The 25,749-nt window shown below is 31.1% G+C and overlaps 1 protein-coding gene across 1 annotated transcript in view; it reads left to right on the top strand.

Annotated features, from left to right (window-relative positions):
- Positions 1-17,280: 17,280 nt before the first annotated feature.
- LOC120076232 (peroxidase 11-like) overlaps positions 17,281-25,749 on the top strand; it is a 30,487-nt gene continuing 22,018 nt past the window's right edge. The window contains exons 1-3 of the mRNA XM_039029996.1: positions 17,281-17,345; positions 17,454-17,514; positions 17,591-17,686. Coding sequence (XP_038885924.1) covers positions 17,281-17,345; positions 17,454-17,514; positions 17,591-17,686 — 222 coding nt within the window. The remainder of the gene's footprint in view (positions 17,346-17,453; positions 17,515-17,590; positions 17,687-25,749) is intronic.

The following is a 25,749-nucleotide window of genomic DNA, read 5'->3' as shown; positions in this document are numbered from 1 at the left end:
GCCCAATCTTATACAAACTCTTTGTATAGGACACCCCCCTCCCCCCTCGCATATCTCTACATGAATTGTCAAAATCTACCATCTGTAGTAGTTCACAACACTTGTAAACCTCTACAAAGTGGGTCATATCTGTAGTGTCACCAGGATCAGGTATCCCTCCTTAATCCTTATACTATAGACCTATTTAGGTTATCACATAAGGCATGATCCACTTGTATATCTCATATATATGCTTAAGTTTACATATAATAACCATGGAGCTTTGTTTATTGGATATGAGTAAATGCTAAATAAAACAACTCTTATTTTATTCATAACAATGTGTACAGTTTACAAACTACGAGACTTCAGGAGAATTAGGACACCAATCCCAACAGATCTTTCCTTAATCTTGTAAGGAAGAACTCTTCAACTGAGAAACTTGTTCGAGTCAGGAGAGGGTGTGACGCTACATTCTAGTTGAGGAATGTCCTTAAGTCCCTGCTGTTAATGTAGCCTGAAAGGTTCAGAAGTCATATGAAAAATGGGTCAAGGCACACGAAAAGACTTGAGCGTACATCTTGGAAGGTTTATCTGAACTCTTAGCCAAGAAGCACGAAATCGTGGTCATAGCTCGTGAGATCATGGATTCATTGAGTGAGATGTTTGGACAACCATCCATCCAACTCGGACATGATGCCCTTAATTTCATCTTTAATGCCCATATGAAAGAAGTGGCATCTGTTGAAGAACATCTTTTGAACTTGATGGTCCATTTTAATGTGGCTGAGATGAATGAGTCTGTTAGGTTAGCTTCATCCAGAGACTCTACCTAAAAGTTTCCTCCAATTCCATAGTAACGTTGTCATGAATAAGCTAGACTACAACCTGACCACCTTTCTTAATGAACTAAAGACTTATCAGTCATTGATGAAAATTAAGGAGCAGAAGGGAGAGGCAAATGTTGCCACTACCACTAAGAAGTTTCATAAAGGTTCAAACTCTTGAAAAAAAATTGTACCTTCTTCTTTCAACACCAAAAACTGGAAGAAAAAGAAGGAGGTTAGGGGTAAGCTAACCCTAGCAGCCTAAAGAGACAGCAAGGTCAAGGTTGTCAAGGGAATCTATTTCCATTGCAACTAGGAGGGACATTGGAAGAGGAATTTTCCCAAATATTTGGCTGAAAAGAAGAAAGCCAAACAAGTTAAATATGATTTACTAGTACTGAAAACCTGTTTAATGGAGGATGATGATTTTGCCTGGATAATTGATTCAAACACCACTAATCATGTTTGTTTTTATTTTTAGGAAATTAGTTCCTGATAGGAGCTTAGGACTGGTGAGATGACTATACGTGTTAGAACTAGACAAGTCATCTTAGCTGCAGCAGTAGGAGGTCTTCGATTACTTTTTTAGAAAACATATTTATCATTAGATAATGTATATGTGGTTCTGGATATGAAACAAAACCTTATTTCTGTTAAAGCTTTGCTTGAACAATCATATTCTATAAATTTTCTTATGAATGAAACGTTTGCTTTTAAGAATGGCATTTATATTTATTCAGCAAACCTAGAAAGTAATCTTTATGTGCTAAGGTCGTTAGCATTTAAGGCCCTGCTTAATACTAAAATGTTCAGAACTACAGTAACTCAAAATAAAAGACAAAAAAGTTCTCCTAAAGAAAATGCCCAACTTTGGCACCTAAGATTAGGTCACATAAATCTTAATGGGATTGAGAGATTAGTCATGAATGAACTTCTAAGCAAGTTAGAAGAAAATTTTCTACTTTTGTGTAAATCATGCCTTGAAGGCAAAATGACTAAAAAAACCTTTTATTGAAAAAGGTTATAGAGCCAAAGAATTATCGAAACTTGTATATTCGGAACTTTGTGGTCATATGAATGTTAAGAAAAGAAAGTGTTTTAATATTTCATCTATTTTATAGATGATTATTCAAGATATGGGTATGTTTACCTAATGCAACATAAGCTTGAAGCTCTTGAAAAATTCAAGGAGTACAAGGCTAAAGTTGAAAATACATTGGGTAAACAATTAAGATACTTCAAACTGATCAAGGTGGAGAGTATATGGATTTAAAATTCTAGGACTATTTGATAGAACATGAAGTTGTATCTCAACTCTCCGCACCTGGTATATCTCAACAGAATGGTGTATCAAAAAGGAGAAATTGAAACTTGTTAGACATGGTTCGATTTATGATGAGTCACGCTCATTTACCTGATTCATTTTGGGGTTAGGCTGTACAGACTGCAACTTATATTTTCAACTGTGTACCATCCTAAAGTGTTTTTGAAATACCTTTGGAATTATGAAGTGGTTGTAAAGGTAGTTTATGCCATTTCAGAATATGGGGTTGCCCAACACATGTGCTTAAGGCTAATCCTAAGAAATTGGAACCTTGTTCAAGACTATGCCTATTTGTAGGCTACCCTAAAGGAACGAGAGGTGGTTACTTTTATGATCCTTAAGATAATAAACTGTTTATGTCGAAAAACGCTACATTTTTAGAAGAGAACTATATCAATGAGCATCAGCCACGTAATAAGATAGTGTTAAACAAGTTTTCCAACGAAACTATTGAACCTTCATCTAGTCAGTCACATCTACCTCAACCGTTGAAGGAACCTTGACGTAGTGGGAGGGTTGCGAACCCACCTATTCGTTATATGGGCTTAATAGAAACCCTAACCGTCGTAAGGTTGAGGATCCATTGTCCTATAAAAAGGAAATGAATGATGCATGCAAAGATGAATAGATCAAAGCTATGGATCTCGAAATAAAGTTGATGTACTTCAGTTCAGTATGGGATCTTGTAGATTAACTCGAAGGAGTTAAACTTATAGGTTGCAAGTGGATTTACAAGAGGAAAAAAGGTGTAGATGGTAGGGTGCAAACCTTTAAGGCTAGACTAGTGGCAAAGGATTATACTTAGGTTGAGAGAGTTGACTATGAGGAGTCTTCCTCACCTATTGCCATATTAAAGTCTTTCAGGATACTCCTATCCATTGCCATATATAATGACTTTGAGATTTTGAAAATGGACATCAAGAATGCCTTTCTGAATAGAAATCTTGAGGAGACCATCTTTATGCAATAACCAAAGGGATTCATCTCTCAAGTAAAAAACAAAAGGTTTCCAAGCTTAATCAGTCCATTTATGGATTGAAACAGGCTTCTTGATCTTGGAATATAAGGTTTGATATTGCAATAAAATCTTATGGTTTTAATCAGAATGTTGACGAAGCGCAGTTTATTCTTGGAATCTAGATCTTCAATGATCGTAAGAATAAATCATTGGCTTTGTCTAGGCATCATACATTGATAAGATGCTTGTCAAATATTCATGAAAAATTCTAAGAGAGATTTATTACCTTTTAGATATGGAATTATCTTATCTAAGGAGAAAGAGACCTTAAGAAGTTGAGAAGATGAGACAAATCCCTTATACATCAGTTGTTGACAGCCTAATGTATACAATATTATGTACTAGATCTGACATTTGCTATGCAGTGAGAATAGTCAGTAGATATCAGTCTAATCTAAGATTGGATCATTGGACAGTAGTTAAAACCATCCTCAAATATCTTAGGAGAACGAGAGATTACATGCTTGTGTATAGGTCTAAGGATTTGATCCTTACAGGATACATTAACTCTGATTTTCAGACTGACAGGGATTCTAGGAAATCCACTTCAGGATCAGTGTTCACTCATAACAGAGTGGCCAGATTCGTCGACGTAATAGACTTACCATTTTGGGGATTTGTCTTATTAAGAAGTTGCAAATATAGCTACACAAGAAAAATTCACTCCTTCCCTATTGTTAGGGTAAGTAGATAAATTGTTGTCTTAGGGCTGATTCTGAGATTTGAACAATGTGGCGCCACACCCTTTCTTGGCTCGAGAAGGGTTTGGCTATAGTTGAACTATAACTAGCTGTTCATTAAAGGTATTAGTGGTACTTAAGGAGATGTAACTACAGGGGTAAAACAATAGTTTTGATTCAGCTGTACTTAGTAGCAATTTGTGAAGGGTGCAACTGTCGGTCTTTAGTGGAATGACCGACAGTTAATGAAGGTTTATTAATTTAATTAAAAAGTTTAATTAATTAATCAAGTATCATTTGAGCTTCAAACTATAAGTCTATAAGGTCCCCTTGTTAGCTCAATAAGGATTAATGAGAATCGAATTAATTTTAGATTAATTTGAATTGTTCAAATTAATTAAGGGAATTAATTATATAAGATATAATTCATATAATGTATATAATGCATTATAATATAAATTTTAAATGAGTGAAATAAATATTTGAATATGATTCAAATATTTAATTATATGTATGTCATTCATATAAAAACTACACGTTAAAATTAATATAAATATGATTCATATTAATACTATTGGTTATATGAGAGTAAAATAAATTATAGGTTATATTAAATGTGAGATAATAAACTATAGGTTATATGTTATATCTTAATTATATTAGTTAGTTAATATAATTAAATTAAAATTGATTTTAAATTTTGAATTTAAAATTAAATTTAAAATCAATAACTCCTTAGGGAGTTAATTTTACTAAAAAGTGTGATATTATTTTCCCTAACCTTTCATATACGTGAAAACACATGTGAGAGTAAGATTTGCTTGACCTTCCTCATCTATCTCTTTGCAAGAACTCTTGGTGGAAATTCTTCTCTCACAAACAAATCCTCCCTACACCATAATTAAGTTATAGAAGCCCATACACTCTCCAATTGATTCTCGTCCTTGAGAATAACAAGGATGAATTTGTGGTGGTATTCCTTTTGGGTAAGTGTCGCTATTTGTGTTGCGGGTTCAAGAGATCGAGAAGGTGAAATTCGTGTTTGTACTGTGAACGGAAGAGGAAGCGAGAAGACAATGTACTTCAATGGTGAGTTTCTCTCTTTTCCTTTTTTCTTCTCTGTCTTCATTGTAGAAAATGCATTCTTAATTAGTTTTATTTATCAAAATTTTTGTCCCTCTATATTTCATATTCTATAAAACGAAAATGGGATACGACGACAATCAATTACTTCCACTTCCAGATATTTCGAACCCTTCGAGGTCTTGACTACACAGAAGACAAACTGTGGAAAAAAATTCCAAAATCTTTGCCGTAGGAAAAATAAAGCCAACACTGCTAGTACACTAATCATGTTACTTTGAATATATTTTATTTTATATTATAATCCAAAAGTTGGGTCGGTAACAATGAGCTTAAGAAGTGTTCCAATATTCTTTAAACTTGTTTTACAACATAGTTTGATTAAAACATGTCATGGATCGAGAAAATTCAACAACCATGGTTCTTAGGTTTGCATTAACAGTTTCCCAATGAGATATGTATACGAAGACAAAGTAACTTATAGCTAGCTATAGCGGCGGATTCAAAAATTCATAAATTAACTGAATAACTAAATTCGTACATCACAATTGTCTACAAGATTTTATATTATGAAATCATAAATCTTTCTCAATATATGCGGATGATGACTCATCGTTCTTTCTTTTTTAATAATATTTCTCCTTTTAGATTTCAAATTAATTCTATAATAAAATTAGTAAGTAGATAATAATAATAATGATGATAAATGAACTACAACATAAAATAAAAATAATGAAAAATAAATATCTATAAGTAATTGAATATGAATATTACTCAATGTGTAAAAGTAATTGAAACATGAGCCAAAATGAGGTCAGCTCAACTAACATAAGTATGTGTTGAAGATCAAGAGTTTTATGGTTCGAATCCTCCGCCCCATTATATGATACGAAATTGAAACGTAAATATTAAATGTATCTTAAAAAGGTAATCTCCAAATTGCCAACAACAATTTGATTTGAAAAATGAAAATACATATATGCATGTTTGAATTAAAAAAGCTTATTCTTAGGTTTAAAACCAATATTATATGATGTATTAAAAAAAACATATTTTGTGGTAGAAGCTTTGAGAAAAATCAAATTGGTTGGATTTAAGTAAAATATTAGAAATGCAATTGTCTCACATAAAAAAAAGGTCTAAGAAAGTCATTGACTCCAAGTACTATAAAAGGAACTTATGCCTTTGGTTTTTCAAATTAGCTAGAAACACTTTACGCTTAGGTATGCAAACTCTAGTTAAATTCCTTTTTGCAATCTAGTTTGAGAGTGGAAAAAAGTTGTGCGTGGTTAAAAGCTTTGTGAATGATTTTATAATCAGATGTAACAAATTTTCACATAGTGGATTTATTTTCTAGTTTGTGGTTTTTTCTCCAATTTAGAGTTTTTTCATGTTAATTCTTGTGTTTCTAGTTTTATTACTTTCTTTTAATTTATCTGTTATTTTTCTGTTCATCCTTGGAGTATTAACAAGAGGTTTTTGAAGGGATTGGAATTCCCACAGTGGAAGCGTACAAATGCCTATGTCTTTGAAATTCATTTTATAGCAACTTAAATAAACTGAGGAGGCGGAAACGACAGGATAAATAAAGCATACTTCTACTATAAATTTTGAGAGGATTGGGAATGAAATTAAACTAACCCTTGAAAATCAAATATTCTCGTTTCCTCTCCGATGGTCAAAAACATTGAAAGTTCCTTATTGATCACGAACACCACAAACATAGCAACACAACATGAAGAAACTTCTTAGACACTACTACAAGAAGTCTTCCTTGTTATTTTCAAAGAGAATCAAATGTTGAGTTATGTGCGCTTGCCTTTTAGTGTGTATTGGGAATTTATGTGAGAGCTTGAGAGAATTTTTGCAAGTGAGGAAGAAGGAGATGTTAAGTGCAGAGAGAAATTTCCTTCTGCCAAAATTCACATCACATAAAAAACATCCAATGATTCATCATCCCTCAACCCCACATTAAGTATAGTTAGTGAGTTACTAATTATATTAACATTCTTTATAATAACTCCCAACGAGATTTATTTTGAATCAAATTTCAAAACCAATTTAATTATATTAACCACTTAATATAATTAAATTATATATTACATCCCATATAATATATAACTTATAGTTTATTATATCACACATAATATAACTTATAGTTTATAATCTCTCATAAAACTTATAGTATTAATTTGAATCTATTCATATTAATTTTAACCTATAGTTTTTATATGAATCACATTCATATAATTAATATTTGAATCATATTCAAATATTTATTTCTCTCATAAAACTATATAGATTTAATATGAATCATATTCACGTTATTTTTAACATATAGTTTTTAAATAATTTTCTCTCTCATTAAATTATATAATGTTTCAACATACATTATATTAATTGTATCGTATAAAATTAATTTCCTTTAATTAATTTGAATGATTAAAATTAAACCAAAATTAATTTGATTCTCATTAGAGGTTATTGAGCTAAGAAGGGGACTTTATGAACCTATAGACTGAAGCTCCAATAATACGAGAACAATTGATTAAACTCTTTAATCAAATTAATCAACATTCATTAATTGCCGATCACTCCACTAAATACTGACAATTGCACTCTTGCATTGTAGATATATTTCTTTTTCTATTGGATATAACCAATCAACAGTGCGTTGATCCTTTACAAATTGCTCGTAAGTATCGCTGGGTCAAAATTTAGTATTTTACCTATGTAGTTACATTTAACTTCTTAAGTACTACTGATCCCTCTAATGAACAATTAATCATAGTCCAACTATAACTAGACCACTCTGGCCAGTGAGAGTGTGAGGACTCTCATTGTTCAAGACCCGGAATCAGCCCTTATGGAAGCAATTCATCTACTTACCCTAACAAAGGGAGGAAGTGAATTTCATCTAGCTCCCCACTTAGAAGAATCCCAAAAATGGTGGGTATATTGAGTTGGTGAATCTGGCCACTCTCAACCATTGTAACAATTATAAGGGGGATCGTTACACGGATAAGACACCATACCTTATCTACTACAAACCATTTAGGTTATTAGTTAAACATGATCCACTTGTATGTTAACCACATACATGTTTAAGTTACACAAAATAACCTTGAATATTTCTTTAATAGATTATTGTATATAAAAACTAATCAACCATTTATTCAAATAATATATAACTATGAAGCTTTAGGGCAAACATCCCAACAATCTCCCACTTGCGCTGAAGTCGATGAGACATAAGCCGGTGAGATATGTATCTTAGGACATACTTTATATCCTATATGCCCTCTCACTTGCCTTAGAGCACTAGACACATGTCTCATAGTCCTACGCAGTCTAGGAGATCCTTTCACACTTTAGCCTAGAGAATCCTTTTATATAATACAAACTATTAAGTCAACAAGAACCATTTGTTTACCACGAAGATGTTTGTCTCATTTTGTGTTATTCTTACAACTTGGTGCTTACATATGTCCTCAGACTCAGTCCTTGCACCACATTATCTTATAAAATGGATAGACTAAATTATATCTGAAACATCTTTCAAATATCTAAGGACATACTTGACTTATGCAAATTATCGCTTCACAAGCAAAATATTGCCATATTATCTAATCTACATGAGCTAGGATAAAACACAGATTTCTCTAAATCTAGTATGAAACTGTCTATCCTATTTATGATCAAATTTTAAACTTTATACATCAATATCTCATTATTTGTAAGTTTTAATTTTCAAAACTCAATGGTCATACCATTGACTTCACCAACTTTGCCGATTTAACTGACCAATTGTATATTAAATGTTAATGAAGTCTCATGTAAGATTTACATCCCCCAAAATTTGAGATGGCTTAGGAAACTTTTAATTCCCTTAGACATTTCAACTTCATTGTACAATGGTACATTACCATTCCATCTAAAGCATTTGCCTCGAACAGTAAACAACTTTGTAAATGTAAGGAGCATGAGAAAATTTTAACATCATGTCTTAAACATTTGTATGTGGATTTTTAATGTACAAAAACACTTCAAATCAAGTATTCTAAATTGGTTAAATAATCAAACTTTCATACTGATTTCTACTTCATTCATAATGAGCAAATATCTACATAGAACAGATAAATACCAAAGTTTTATTTTCTTGTCTATACAAGAACATTGTCATCGTCCAAAGTCATTGGTTATGATACTATATCAAACCCTTATTCTCAAAGTTCCCAATTGTGAAATTTATTTCTCAAATGAAGATCACAATTTTGAAAATCTTTTGCAATTCAATCTTTGAAAATTTTCGTGAAATTGTGTAGATGCATTGAACTTCTTTTCATAAAAGAAGTTATTCATTTTTACATATCTCATATGCAACAATGAACCAAATAATGGATACAAATTTTGTTATAAAAACTAGTTAGAAAATTGACTCATAGTCCATTTTCACTTAATAGTTCTAGCACTAGTTTTCACTTGATGTCAAGAGTTTTACTTTGAAGATCTCTATCTTCAAGTACTACACTTTCAAGTCTCTCTTTTGTAAATCCATTCATATCCTTTGAGTTTGACCTCATCAATAAAAATCTACAAAAGGCTGACTGAGATTAAGTGCACTACTTTATCTCATTATGATTTTAACAAAATTTCTCTTTGTCAACTTCCTTCAATTCTTATCACAGAGTATGACAGCTTTGACTTCCAATAAGTCACAGCAAAGGTTGAGTCATCGCATAACTCTCCCACTGCTATAAGGTTTATAAGTTTTTATCTTGTCATCTCATATGATATTGAAGACTTCAAGTAAGCCTTTGCAAAGGATGAGTTATCTTATAACTCTCCCACTACGATAAAACCTTATCTGCTTGACAGTTAGAGATTAACATTAAAATGAAAATGAATGGTTAACAACATTTGTTAACTACTACGTGGTTTTATTTGGAACTAATTCATTAATACAACTTGACCTTTTTACAAGTTTGTAACCTTTAACTTTCCAAATGAATTAGTATTTGTCACACAAATACATAATTTTATTTTGGACTGTCCAAAAGGCCATTTATAAACTCCTCATGGACTATCTACATGTAGATGTACTTTCGAATATTTATTTCACCAAGAGTTTGTTTTGACACAATTGTCTCAACTTACCCAGAAACTGAAATGGCATAAACTAATTTTGCAACACTTTTATAATCCAACATTGTTTCCCAAACAGTTTGGAGAAAATAACATTAAAAAAAATGTAATCTCCATTACATATTCTTAGTGGAATCAGGCGTCAGTGTAATTTTAAAAGATTAGGACTATGTTTAACAAAGTACTTAAAATGTACCAAGTTCATGAAGGCACATTTCTCCTACTACAACAAAATTTCATCCAAATTGTACCTAATGCTCGAAGTTGAGATTGTTGGAAATATCCTAGAACGCGCAGTTCGTGTTAAACATTCTATTTATCAATAATAATGACTGGTTGATTTTGCATCTTATTATGGAATTCCAATAAATGCATCATTGGCTATAGTCTGAATGTTGTAACTTTATGTAGTGACATAAACAGGATCAAGTTGACAGTATATAGCCTAAATGTTCTAATAAGTATATGGATGAAATTGGGTATCTCATCCTAGTAACACTATTAGATGCGGCCCACTCTGTAGTTATTACAAGAAGTTGTAAGGTGCGACAAACGATGTGATCCACAAATCATTCATGTTGAGACATGTAAGTGGGGGCATCCTATGCAATGAGTTTGCATATAGACTGGACCACGAAAATAGTCACTTTTTTATATAATGACCATTTACTGTTAAAGCTGACTATTTCATTTATCATATAACCTAGGTTAACTCAATCTTAATCCTGAGCTAGCTATGAACTCCTATTTGTTTGGGATTATCCTTTGATCTACAAATGGTGAGAGTAGTTCAATAACACTGCTCAATAAGCTTATCATTTTGGAGATAAGACCAGATGAATAGCTGGGGATATAGCCTTGCAAGATGGAATTCACTCCTACCCTATTTAGAATTAGCAGATAGGTTGTTCTCTTAAGTACTGATTCCAGATCTTGAACAATCGGGGCCCTGCCTTCTCATGATAGAGAAAGGATTTGATTCATAGAGGTTATGGATCAGAATTGTTCATTAGAGGATTAGAAGAAACTTAAGGAACAAAATGTATTCACAGGGGTAAAATAGTATTTTTGACCTAGCTGTGATTACGAACAACCTGTGAATGATTGACTTACTGATTATGGTTATTAAGTGGACATAATATATCTACATTGAGGGGAGTTCAACTATGGGCTATAGTGGAGTGTCCCATTAGTTAAAGAATGGGGGTTAGATCAGACTAATGAGTTTAGCCGATTAATCTCAAATCGTTGGAGTCCATAATTTGTAGGTCCGCAAGGTCCCCCTACTAGCTCATAAATGGATAAGCTTTAGAGTAGCTTGAGAAATTAATTTGAAACGTTCAAATTAAATGGAACAGGAGAATAGATATTTAAATATGATTTAAATATATGATGATTATTGTGCAAAAATTAATTTAATATTTGATATTAAATTAATTATTTTTAAATTAATTTATGAAATTAATTAAGAAAATCATTTTTCAGTTTTATTAATAATAATGGTTTTGAAATCATTTTTTATTTTTAAAAGAAAAATTCAAACCTGTTTTGCATGTCATGCTAAATGGAAAATGAAAATTTTCCATTATCTTCATCTTTTTGCTCACACAAAAGTCATTAACTTCTCTTCATTAATTCTCCAAGCATGAGCTGCAAGCCATGCAATTCACTTCTTTACATGTTCTTCTGCAATAAATAAAGAAATTTAGAGTCATTCGAGAAGGACTAATGCAGAAATTTTGAGAGAAAATCTCTGTGAGGAGAAAAGTGTTCTTCCATTCGGCTGTTGTGTGTTCTTCATTGTTCTTCACCATTTCAAGTTGTTCTTGAGTCTCACAACTCTGTCTAAAGCTCTAAGAGGATAGTAGGGAAGACTTTGAGGTGGTTCACGATGATCTCTGGTGAAGACTACTGCTGTACATTCGGATTCTTGGAGAGGTCTTCAAAGGTATGATCTTAAAACCCTCTTTTTAGAAAAGTATGCTTTAGTTTCTATCAAAATTAGTAAATTTGATGGATCCTTGATACTTCTGATGCATGTTATTTAACTCTTTCAGAGATCTCATCTCTATTAATTAGGCTTAGTACATCATATATCATGCACTAATCATTATGATCTGATAATATCACAATATGCTTGCCTAAATGACTTAAACTTTTGTCTAATTTCTTTTGAATATTTCAAAGAAAATAAGACCTAAGTTGCATTAGAATAAGATACTCTTATTCATAAATACTCATAAATCATATTATTGACTTATTTATGAAGTCAGACTTATGCTTTCAATCACAAGACCACTTGGGTCAAAATAAGAAAGTCCAACATTGACCAGGTAACCATATCTAATAAGGTTTCAGTGACGTACCTATATGAGAAGCAAGACTTTTGACAGGCAATAATAATTTAACTCTAACTCTTAGAGAATTACTTGTAACTATCATTTAAAAACCAAAGGCATGTATCTCTGTAGGAGAATAAAATCTTTCTTTTTTTTTCTAGATTCATTAATTCTTATACTCTCTTAGTTTAGTATGTAGACGTGTTAACCTTTAACACACAGAAATATATTTATTTAAAGCTGATCAATTTTCAAAATAAATTTTGAAAACATGTCTTATCACTAAAATCATTCATACTTTATGAAATGTTTAGAAATAAATCTTGGAGAAATTGAATTTCTCTTATGGTGATAAAAGCATCATAGTTAGCATAAATAAAAAAAATATTTTAATGTCTCCCACTACTTTAAATGAGATGAACTTCCCATTGTCTACTAGTAGAATTATTCCACTGAATTAAATATTTGCCAAGATTTACAATCTAATTGTAATGAAGAAAAAATATGATAGTGAATCATTATTCAATTATCAAGATGTGAATCTGTATTCTCTACTAAGAACTTAGTAAATCAAATTTACTTATTCTTATTTTTCTTCCTTTTGAGACATTTCTAAAATTCCTCATCATGTGACATCCCAAGCTAATTTGAAAACATTTTCCTTATTAGCTCCAGTCATTATAATTTTCTTAGACACAGATAATACTTAACTTTGGAGATCATTTAGCTTCCCACTCCAACATACAATATATTTTGTCATGACTTTATCATATAATCCAGACACATCATATAATTATCTGGACAATAAAAGTAAGCTATCACTACAAGATTATTCATGAACACTTCATGAATTGACACTATTCTTTTGAGATCATTTACCAAATAAAAGACAAAATTACACTGCCATTATGTATTGATGAAATTTTTCAAAGTAACATATTTATTAGACCTTTTGACTTATATTGGTAATTAAATTTAAAACTCTTGAGATGAAATGACATAACAATGAATTATATAAAATATGTTAATTGACTATATCTAAAGGAAGAAGCTCTTATGATGCCTTCAAGCCAAGCATGAGTCTCACAATGTGAACTATAAGGGAGAACATGAGTAGAAAAATGATATATCATATGCATATTTTTCCTCTCATTAAGTATTTTACAAACGAGGATTCATTCCTTAAGTAAATTAGGCTAAAAAATTATCTTAATGAATTGTTAATTTGACTCAATATAACTCTTATATTCGATAGTTAACAATATATGGTTCCTGTTTATTAAAAATTTTCATAAACTTAATCATTTATTGCATGCTTCTAACATATTTGTCTAATTCTCCATCTAGGTCAGATCCTAGGTAGGAGCGTTTCATTCCGGTCAGCTTAAATACCTCAGCTTTAGATAGGACCTTTTTTAGACAAAGGTTCCTTATAGACAAATAATCCTATTTCTAATCACATTAAATATTTTTAATATAGGTCTAGGTGAAATCAATTTTAAGCTATTTAAAATTAATTTCAACCTGAGTTTGCATGCAACTCTTAATTATAGATTTTAATTCTAATTTCATTAACCTTATAACACTTATAAAACTTAATGAAACAATTAAAATCTATACATGCATCTAATGACATACTTAAAATATAACAATTATATCTTCTAAGTAATGTCATGTTTCATACATTTTCATTTTCATTACATAATATAACACTTATATTATCAACTAATAAAAATAAATAACACATTCATCACATAATATAACACTTATATTATACATCATATAATATAACTCTTATATTAAAATATGATGCATGAACATGTTACTATGCATGCAATAATATAATATAACATTTATATTAAATATGATGCATGAGCATGCTAAATTAAATCATACAACCATATAATCTAATACTTATATTACAAATGACGCATGATTTTATCTTTATCCTATAGTGACATTGTAATTTATATGACATACAATATGCTATGTAAACTAATTGAATCATACATCACATGTATAAAATAATAAATAGCAACATTGGATCAAAAATTGGCATCCTAAAGCATTAGTTAAATTAATATAACCTTTATATTAATTCAGTTAATAAAATTAAAAATTAATTATAAATAAATTCGAAATAATACAAAAATTTCTTTCAAAACCACATCATCTGCTCGAACCCATGATCTATAGGCATCTAACGCACCTGCAAAAGGAACTCGAAGCGTAACAACGCTCTTCGGCAGCATCGTTATGCAGGCTTTTATGTTGCTATAGCGGAACATTATGATGTCAGTAGCGTAGTTACACTAGGCTAAAATTTGTCGCAACATAACCTTACCCTCGAGATAGCGTAACAATGCTGAAGCTTCTGTATTCCAATGTAAAGGGCAGCATAATTACGCTTCCTGTTACGCTCTAACACATAAGCATTTTTCTACTTCGATCCTTCATCTGTTTTGCTCCATTCTTACTCCAAATTTCTCCAACTTGAAGCCTGGTTCTTGGTAAATACTTCATCACGAAGACACGGACTTACAGATTCGGTTGCAAGAAAATAAATTCCCAAAAAAACACTGAGTCGTTACATATCGAATTGAATTAAAGCATAAAACTATGCCAACTTTTGAAACATCCATGTGCAAAACCAACATACATTCACAATATTGTACTCAAAATCGCACAAAGACACAATTTGGCTCTGGTACCAATTGAAAGGATTGGAATTCCTATAATAGAAGCGTACGAATGTCGAAGTCATTGAAATTCATTTTACAGTAACTTAAATAAAAAGAGAAGACGGAAACAACAGGATAAACTATGAAACCCGGAATTCCATTTTCCCTTTCATGGCAGGAAATAAAAGAGATTAACTAAGAATGAGTTAGATCCTAAGATAAAGAGTAGGAAAATTCTAAGTGATTAAAAGGATTTGTTAAATAACTTTGGAAATAAGCCATAACTAGTGAAATTTGGCTAAGTATAACCATGTGTTTGAAGCCAAGGAGAAAAATGACTAAGTGTTGGACAATGCATTGGTGTGGTGCCATGCGTTGGCCATGTAGTATTGAGAGGTTACTTGCGCATGGAGAGAAGTTGAAGTATGCCAAGAACAACACATGTAGCAGCCACTATCTTGAGAGGTTAGAACAACACATGCGGTGCGATGGATACGATGGATGCGATGGTTGTGGTGGTACTACGATGCGGCCGAGGACATGCGGTGTTGCTACGCGAGAGTATGCGGCTGATGTTTGCAGCCGAAGGGGTGCGCTGGTAGCATGCAGCGATGGATGGCATGCAGCGATGAAGGATGCGGCGATGAAGGATGTGGTGATGGATGGCATGCGGTGATGGGGTATGTGTCAATGGTATACGACAACAACTATGCGTTGGCATCATGCGGCAGTGCTATGCGTTGGTGGCATGTGGCGGCCTTGTTACATGAGAGTATGCGGCCGAGGGCATGCAGAGATGCAGCCTATGGTATGTGTGTATGCGGCCGAAGGAATCCATTAGTAGTATGTGATGGCATGCGGCGATGGATGCGATGGATACGATGGATTCGGCGGCCTTGTTAAAGTATGAGCTAGGAAATGGAACGAGCTAAGGTGGACGCATGGTGATTTATCCTTGCGTTGTTAAGGCTTGCGGTAACAAGGTTCATGAGGTTGGTTGCGTTGGTCATAAGAGATGCATTAGCAAGAACCTGGGGGATGGTGAGCTATGCCTTGAGGTGTTGAGTTGAGAACCAAGTTGACCCAAAGGTTGCTATGCATTGGTGATGTGCTATGCGTTGGACATCCGAGGGCATGTGGGCGTATAGGACAAGACTAGTAGTATGCTTGAAAGGGTGTTGGTCATTATCCTAGTTGAACGCATATGAAGGATGGATGCATCTAAGGACGTCATCCAAACATGTGGATTACTAGGAAGAAGTCTTAGGCCTTAAGAAAATGAGGTGGGTGCACAAGCAAACATGCAAATTTAAGCCTCAAGTGTTGGTATGGAGGATGAGGACACTTAAGATTGCATTGATGTAAGGGGTTGCATTGATAGTGTGAGGTGAAGACACTTCAAACAGGAGGTGGAAGAGGCTGGGAGTTGGCAGAAGCTAAGGAAAACACTTAGATGTGATCAAGGGAAGAGGTGTCGGGCAAAGGAGAAGGGTTGAATGCCTATAAAAGGGGGAGCATGCCTCACTTCAACCCACACATTAATTAAGTACTTAAAAATTATAAAGAAATGAAAGAATGATAGATACTCGAAAAAGGGAAAGCAATGCTCGGTCGGAGGTGCAAGCAAAGGTGCCAAAGGGAGCAGGGTTGTACGGACAGATGCATAGGCTAACTTCAAACAGGAAGCTTTTCCAAACTACTCGTGCAAATCAGATGATTTTTTGACCAAAAGTTTCTAAATTAAGTGTAGTTTCAATATAAGGGCTGCTTTAATGCAATTCTAACTCTAAGGCTATCAAATTCAAGTAAAACCGAGAGGTACTCACCAGTGAGGAGACAGTCGAGCCAGGAGGAATAAACTTGAGACTCAGAACTTTCGCCAAGGAATTTCAAAGCGAAACTTAAAGGTATTATAAGACATTTTCACACATTTTGAAGAGGTGAATGTCTTGAGATCAAGCCCAAAAGAATGAGTAATCTAAGCTTAAAGTTAAACCTGAAATAGGGTCCAGCGGAGGAACAAGGGAAACCGGGTGAACTAGGAAAAAAGTTCTCAACAAATCACCGTGAGTGGTTTCTTCCTTTGCTCTTTTAAGCATATTGTGAATTAATATGTTGTAGTTTATGCTGTGAGATGTGTATGACGTTGGGATGTTCGAGGGGTTTAAGGACCTAGAACCTGAGCCCAAAATAAATCCTTACGGATGGTCAAGGGATCGAGGAGTCTAGTTCCTGAGCCTGTGGGACGGAAAAACCTTGAAATAGGATGGTCAGAGGGCCGACGGACCTAGCTTCTGGGCCCATGAAAGGGAGAACTATGTGCACATAGATTGATATTTTTAGTTATGAAATGTATAACCATCTACCATGTGTGTAGGTGGGTTGTGAAAGCTTCATGGTATGGTGAAGGTTCACGTGGAAACCTTGTGATAATGCATGTAAAAGACTTGTAGTTATTTTACCACTCACTGAGCTTTGTAAAGCTCATGGTTTGTCTCTGTATTTCTCTTGCAGGTAGTTGACGAGTCTAGGTTACGGCGTTGGTCAAGGTCTGTCACAAGTCTAGAAATAGTATTAAATGAGATTGGTTGTCGGGATAATGTCTTTCATGTAAATGTAACTTAAATTTGTAAACTAGTTTCTAATTAAAACGTGTAATATTTTTCGCTGTTGTTATCATTAAGTTCATTAAAAGAAACTAGTAGGTTAACCAAAGTAGCATCAGATAATATCATGCCTCTCCTCAGGCTCAGGAATGCGGGCTCGGGGCGGGGTGTGACATAAACATTTTTCTAAAGCATGCTTCTACTGTTTAGAGAGGATAGAAGATGAAATTAAACTAACCCTTGAAGATAAAATCTTCTCGCTTCCTCTCCAGTGGTCATAAACAGTGAAAGTTCCTTCTCAATCTCGAACACCACAAACACAGCAACACAACATGAAGAAACTTCTTGGACACTATGACAACAAGTCTTCCTTGTTATTCTCGAGGAGGGAATCAAAGACAGAGTTGTGTGGGCTTGCTTTTTGGTGTGTATTGGGAATTTATGGGAGAGCTTGAGAGAATTTTTGCAAATGAGGAAGAAGGAGATGTTAAGTCCAGAGAGAACTTTTCTTCTGCCAAATTCACATCACGTAAAAAAATATCCAATGATTCATCACCCTTCAACCCCACATTTAGAGATAGTTTGCGAGTTATTAATTATATTAACTCCCTCCATAATAAGTCCTTATTCAAAATTCAAAACCAATTTAATTAAATTAATCAATTAATATTATTAAACTATATATTATATCTCATATAATATATAACCTATAATTTATTATATCACATATAATATAATCTATTGTTTATAACCTCTCATAAAACCTATAGTGTTAATATGGATCATATTCATATTAATTTTAACCTATAATTTTTATATGAATTACATTCATATAATTAATATTTGAATCATATTCAAATATTTATTTCTCTCATAAAACTATATAGATTTAGTATGAATCATATTCACATTAATTTTAACATATAATAAACACTTAAATCATATTCAAATACTTTATCTATCTCATTAAATTATATAATATATCAACATACATTATACTTCATGATGTATCAACATACATTATAATAATTGTATCTTATACAATTAATTCCTTTCAAATAATTTGAACAAATCAAATTACAAATTAAACCAGAATTAATTTGATTTCCATTAGTCCTTATTGAGCTAACAAGGGGTCTTATGGACCTACAAATTGAAGCTCCAATGATACGAGTTTACTTGATTAAACTCTTTAATCAAATTAATCAACATTCATTAACTGTCGATCACTCTACCAAAAGCCGATAGATATACTCTTCGCATTGTAGATATATTTCTATGTCCATTGGATATAACTAATCAACAGTGTATTGACCTTTCACAAATTGTTTTAAATATAGCTAGGTCAAAATTTACCATTTTACCCCTATAGTCATATCTAACTTCTTAAGTATCATTGATACCTATAATAAATAATTAGTCATAGTCCAACTATAACTAGACCCCTCTCTAGCTAGTGAGAAGATGAAGACTTTCATTGTTCAAGACCCAGAATCAACTTGTAAGGGCGTAATTCATCTACTTACCTTAACAAAAGGAAGGAGTGAATTCCATCTTGTGTAGTTGAGTTTCCAACTACCCACTCAGACAAATCTCCAAGATGGTATGCATATTGAATCGACGAATCTGGCCACTCTCACTCATGCTGATTAAAGGATCGCCCTCATACGCAAGAGTTCACAATTCATTTAGGATGAAGGTCAAGTCACCTATGGTTAGGGGTGTTCATGGGTTGGGTTGGGTTGGGTTGAAAGGTTGGGTTGAAAGACTTTTTAGACCCAACCCAATTATTCAGGTTATAAATTTCTTCAACCCAAATAACCCTTATTTAAAAATGATCCCAACCCAATCCAACTATGAAATATTTGGGTTCGGTTGGTTCGGGTTAATCGGGTCATTTGTTTAAAATTTTGTTATAAAAAGAAGCACAACGTAAATATGTAAAAATCTTATTTAATTATTTTTATATATTGAATTAAGATTAACAACTCAATTTCAATTTAAATAGTGAAAATTTTCTTTCTAAAGTGCAAAGAAACTACTTTTAAGAGTTGTTGAAGAATAAATTATTCAAAAACTATTTGAATTAAATAAAATTAAAATCAATATATGTATAAATAATTGTGTTATAAGTAATAAAAATATATTTTAAAGGTAATAATAAATTCGGGTTGGTTCGGTTGGTTTGAGTTATATTAGGTGAATCCCTGAACCAACCCAACCCATAAAATTTTCATTTATTTTAACCCAACCTAACCCAAACCGCGCGGGTTGGGTTGGATTGATTGATTTTTTTGGGTCATCGAATTTTTGAACACCCCTATCTATGGTCATGCTGGTGAAATGTAAGTCTCTTCTAGTAATAGTGTTATAAAAAGAGACTCATCATTTCATGGTTTGGTCTTATACAAACTCTTTGTATAGGATACCCCACTCACTTGTCTCTACATGAATGATCAGGATCGCATGATCACTTGCAATACTTTACAACAATTATAACAATTACAAAGCGAGCTGTATTAGTAGTGTTACCAGGATAAGATACATAATCTTATCCATATACTACATACCATTTAGGTTATTACTTAAACATGATTCACCTGTATGTCAACCACATACATGTTTAAGTTATTAAAATAACCTTGGATCTTTCTTTGATGGATTATTGCATATAAAAACTAATCAACTATTGATTCAAATAACATATAACTACGAGGCTTTAGGACATACATCCCAATAGTTTTTTTCCAACAAAATGCTATTATTTGAAAAAATTAATGAGTCAATTTAGAACTATGTCACAAGAGTATAACTCAATTGATATAAAGGTTAAAGGTTTGAATATGAATTAAAAGAAAAACACAAATTGTTGAAAAGATGATGAAGTGATTTTTTAGAACTCTAAAATAAACATATATAAAATGCTCCTTAAATTTGATTCTTTAATTTCGTTTGTTACCTATATATTTGTTTCATGATTTTGATGCCAAAAATTGATATCAATAATTTCGATATAACTAAAGAGAAGAATTTACATAACATATCGACCAAATAAAAACGGAAACGTTTTATTTTTTAAGGGGGGTTTGTTTCAAAGGTTGGAATTGGGTGGGTCAACATCCTAAGCATCCCAACCCTTATTTGGGACATGAATTTAGAAAGCCTTGGCTTCCTACGTCTTTTTCCCATGAGTTTTAATAATAAATACTATTCAAACCTTTGGGTTACTTTTTTTTCTAAACGTAAAGGTTTAAAATGTTTAAAACAACTTAGCGACAAAAAAAAAAAAAAAAAAAAAAAAAAAAAAAACTCAAACTCAAACTTTATGATTTTTTATTCCTCAAATGTAATTTGATAAAAAGTATAGTTTTTTTAATAATAAAATTTAATATTAAAATACTAGTTTATTTCAATTTTAAGTCAGCGTATTATGGTTAAAAAAAATGATCATTTTCAAATTAGTTAAAATAACAAAAGTCTAAGAATTTTTATTTCAAAATCTAGTAAGATTAAAATATCAAATTATTAAAACAATAAATTAAATAAAATTATAATTTTAGTCCAAATCTATATTTCAAAATATTTTTTTAAAAAAATATTCTTCAAAGTTTCTTAATTTATTTTAAATTTAATTATATTAAAATAATTAAGATGACAAATTTAAACTAATCTAAAATCTAATTAGTAATTAAATACAAGAACATATTTCACAAACTAAATATTTATAAATTTACACTTTATTCCCATGCTACTTAAGCCTACACATCAAATACAAACTTCTTAAATCCAGACTTCTAAAACCTACACTCCAAACACAGTTTTCTTAAATTCAGGATATCTAAACCTCTCAGTCTAATCCTTTAGGCTTAACATTTTTTCAAATTTAAGATTCCAAACTTACGCGCCAAATGTCTCCTAAATGTTACTAATCACTTGCCAAAAAAAAAAAAAAACAATTATTTATTATGCATTTTCTCAAGTGAGAGTAAGAGTAAGCTAATACTCATAATAGTTAAGCTTAATCAGTACGTGCAAATCATTTGTTTTGAAGTTAAGGTCAAATTCAAGTATATAACTTAACGTGATTAATGCATTAATCAGACTGCATTGAATCTCACATTTGAAACGCTATATTCCACAATTGCAATAAAATTGATAGATTCTTTTTTCTTTCTTTTTCTTTTTTTAACAATCGGTATAGGATTTGACGTGGTACAGATTTAGTATAGGTCTAGAGCTCTCTCAATTTTATCCTCTTTATATATATATATATATAAAAGACTAATATAATATTAAAATTACAACCTAGCCCAATAGTAAATTTGCTTTTCAGCCTCCTCATTACATATTTTTTTTTTACTAAACTATATAAAACTCTCCGTCGAAAAAATTTATGGATCCGCCGCTTATTACTAACACACTCAAAAACCAATTATACTATGCTTGATTTGACAACATTGATAGATTCTTAGACTTATGATAACCAACTGTTGGTTTTAATGTTTGTTCTTATTTGGAAAATAAATATTAATTCAAACTTTCAACTTCAATGTAAAATTCCACACAACAAATTGGATTCTTCATGACATAAGAACGGTAAATCTATTGAAGAAGAAGAAAAAAAAAGTCATAGAAACCAAAATCTCACATTTTTTGGTTGGAAAAAAACATAAGTATTTGGATTTTTCAAAATTTATATATCTTTTTTCATGCTACAAATTTATACAAATAACAGTCATTAAGTGCAAGAAAACAAAAATGTGCAATTTTGATAGAAAAACAATTTTCGTAAAAAAAATGGACTGCGACAACCTTTTTGTGTCATTAATTTATGCCTAGAATAAATAGTCATTAAATAGTGATAATTTTTTATAGTCATTAAATCGAAAAAAACAATTTTGACAAAAAAAAAACTTGAAATTTTGAATTTTAGACTCTTATAAATATTTTTTTTTTCAATTTTTGAAGGTCGTAAAAACTTGTTTTTGTTATAAAATTCCTATTTTTACCAGATTTAGTGGACCATAAAGAGTGTTGGTTTGCAGAGGAGAAAAACTCGTGTACTTAAATGTGTTCCAATTTCCATTTTGAAGTGAACCATTCTTTATAGGGTTCTTTTTTTTACTTTATGAGGGGACTTTTTCATTTACAAATTTCCCCAATGACTCAAGGGAAGTTAGATAAATTGGTCCCATTTTTTTTCCCTTCTTAGCTTTGAAGGGAAATAAGAATCCCACCTTTGATTGCAAAATAAAATCAAATCCCATCTATTCACTTTGAAAAGAGAATTTGAAATTTTGCCCATTACTTGTCTCCTTCTTCATAGAATAATGGAGCCATCAAAATTCCACCCCCACCTATTTTTCCTACTTTTCATATTCATTTATTCCATTTTATTACTTTATTTCCAAATCTTCTCATCATCAAAACAATTGAGGAAATAGTACAATCAAAATGTCATTTAAATAAAATTTATCTGGTTATTATTACAATCTCCTTTAAAATGTAATATAGCAAAATATTATAGTCTAGATATTGATAGACATCTATCCGTATCTATCTAGATGTCTATCAATGTTAGACATCGATAGATAATAACATTGTGTTATGTTTATAATATTTTGATTCATTTTTTATATTTAAAAATAGTTCTATTTTAAATATATAAAAGTAGTATAATTGAAATCCTAATCAAAATTCTGATATTCACTCAATAATAAAAGTTGAAGTTATGATATATCTATGAAAAAAATTAAATATTAGAACGTTTTTTATATGACATTAAATTTATGCAATTTATTGATTTTTATGTGAAGATAGATGAGATTTAAAATAAATTTATTCAACTCAATATAGATCAACTAGTTAAGATATTATATTATTCATCAAACGGCAAGATATAAATCACCCCATCCAACCAAAACCAAACAAAACATTTAGAAAATTATAAGGTTATGAAAACTAAGGTTTAATTTGATTACATTTTTATTTTTAGTTTTCAATTTGTGAAAATTATACTTCTTTTCTCACAATTTCTTTACAATAATTTTTTCACATCTTATTAAAAAAACTATATGAATTTATAATCAGTTTCAAAAAATAAAACACCTTTTTAAAATTGATTTATTTAATTTTGAAAACTTAACGATAATTTTAAAATGTCTCCAAAATTTAATAACAAAACAAAGAAATTTATACACTAGAATAGTGTTTGTAAATTTAAATTTCAATTAAAGAATAAAAATCTATTAAAATGGAGGCTAAGTAAATCGAGTTGAATTTAAATAAAAACATCCACATAAAAAAAAAATTAGTGCTTTTTTTTTTTCTAAAGAAGAATTTAAACCAATAATAACTTAGGTCTTGTTTGGTAACCATTTTGTTTTTTGTTTTTGTTTTTGAAAACTAAATCTATAAATACTATTTCCACCTCCAAATTTCTTCCTTTATTTTCTACTTTTCACCAGTAGTTTAAAAAACTAAATCAAATTTTGAGAATTAAAAAAGTAGCTTTCAAAAAGTTGCTTTTATTTTTAAAATTTGGCTACGAATTCAATCATTGTACTTAAGAAAGATGTATATTATTATAAAAAAAATGTGGATGAAATAGACTTAATTTTTAAAAAAAATAAAAAAACCAAATAATTACGGAGGAAAGTTTAAAATGGCAAAAGAGTCCAAATTAGATTAGATAGAGAAATCAAAATGGAGACCACCACTTGGAAAAAAAAAATTGTAGTCACCATCTCATACCACTTTTTTAAAGGAAAAAATATGCATTAAATAAAAAAATATGCAAGTGGAGCACCATGAAAGTAGATCATGTTGGTTTTAGTTGTCCATCTATAATTTTTGAAAAACATGTTCATAATCTATACCAAAATTATGTCCCACTCCCTTTCAATTTATTAATAAAGACTTTGAATCTTTTTATTTTCAATTATCAGGTAAAGAAAAATCACAATTTAAATATAATACCACACTTTTGTTTCAAAATACTATTCTCTATCTTTAATTACAAATTTAGTTCGTATAATTTGAAAAAAAAAAAGTTAGAATTTTACTTTTTTATGATTTAAAAATTACAATTCATCTTTATTTATCAGTGTTATTACAATGTTACTGGCAATTTTTTCTTACATACAAGATGTTGATTATTATGTTCTACATCATGTACTCTGTTTCTTCATGCATGATGTTCCACGCTTTTACAGATCTTGCTTCAAAATATTTTCCTTATTTAAGTCTAAGTTGTCGTATTGTTTGGTTTCTTTCCTTTATTTGGTCACTGAAAAGATCACAGTCCACTTTTAGTTCTCACACGAAGCTGGTTTTTGGTTATCGGTTAAGGTTGCTACTTTTGAATATAATTTTTTGTTCAGTGTTGCTTCTCTTTGAAAAATAGTGTAGAGCAAAGATTGTTGATGAACTGGTAGAAGTGATGTGTATATCCTATTGTATTAGGTTTTGCTATGGTTCATTTATATTAATCAGTAATTTGAACATCTCCCAGAAGCGTTTGAGTCTTTGACAAGTCTTTTGTTTGTTAGTCTAGAGGTGTTCTCTAGACTATCTTAGTGTGAATAGTAAAGTATTTGGTAAGAGGGATTCTCACATTTAAGGCAAGCTTAAGTTATATTTGTTTCAATGGTTTTTCTTACCATACTAGGAAAGATCATGGCTATAGTTGAGAAAGAGTCTTACACTAAAGAAGAACCTAAGTTATTGTTTATTAAAAGCTAGGTGTTTGTTAGTCTCTGTATAGATTATTTTCAACAAATAAGTACTATGTTGTAATTGTTTAACTTTATATTAGTAAAGTTTTCTTTCCTTTGGGACATTGCTCCTTAGATTTCGTTGATATTGTACCAAACAGTGTTATAATCTCTATGTCTATTTATTATTGTTTTATTGTTTGTTCTGTACATTGTATTATCTTGTTAGAACATGGTGTGCGACTTGTGACGATTTTTGATAGATACACCTAATTTGAATAAAGTTTATACCAATCTATAAAAATGAAATTTTAACTTCTAAAATTACAATGATAAACTTTTAACTTACCCC

Source organism: Benincasa hispida, chromosome 4 (assembly GCF_009727055.1).
Source record: "Benincasa hispida cultivar B227 chromosome 4, ASM972705v1, whole genome shotgun sequence".
Classification (NCBI taxonomy): domain Eukaryota; kingdom Viridiplantae; phylum Streptophyta; class Magnoliopsida; order Cucurbitales; family Cucurbitaceae; genus Benincasa; species Benincasa hispida.
The sequence above is the reverse complement of the archived record's forward strand: the minus strand, read 5'-3'. Positions and strand labels throughout refer to the sequence as shown.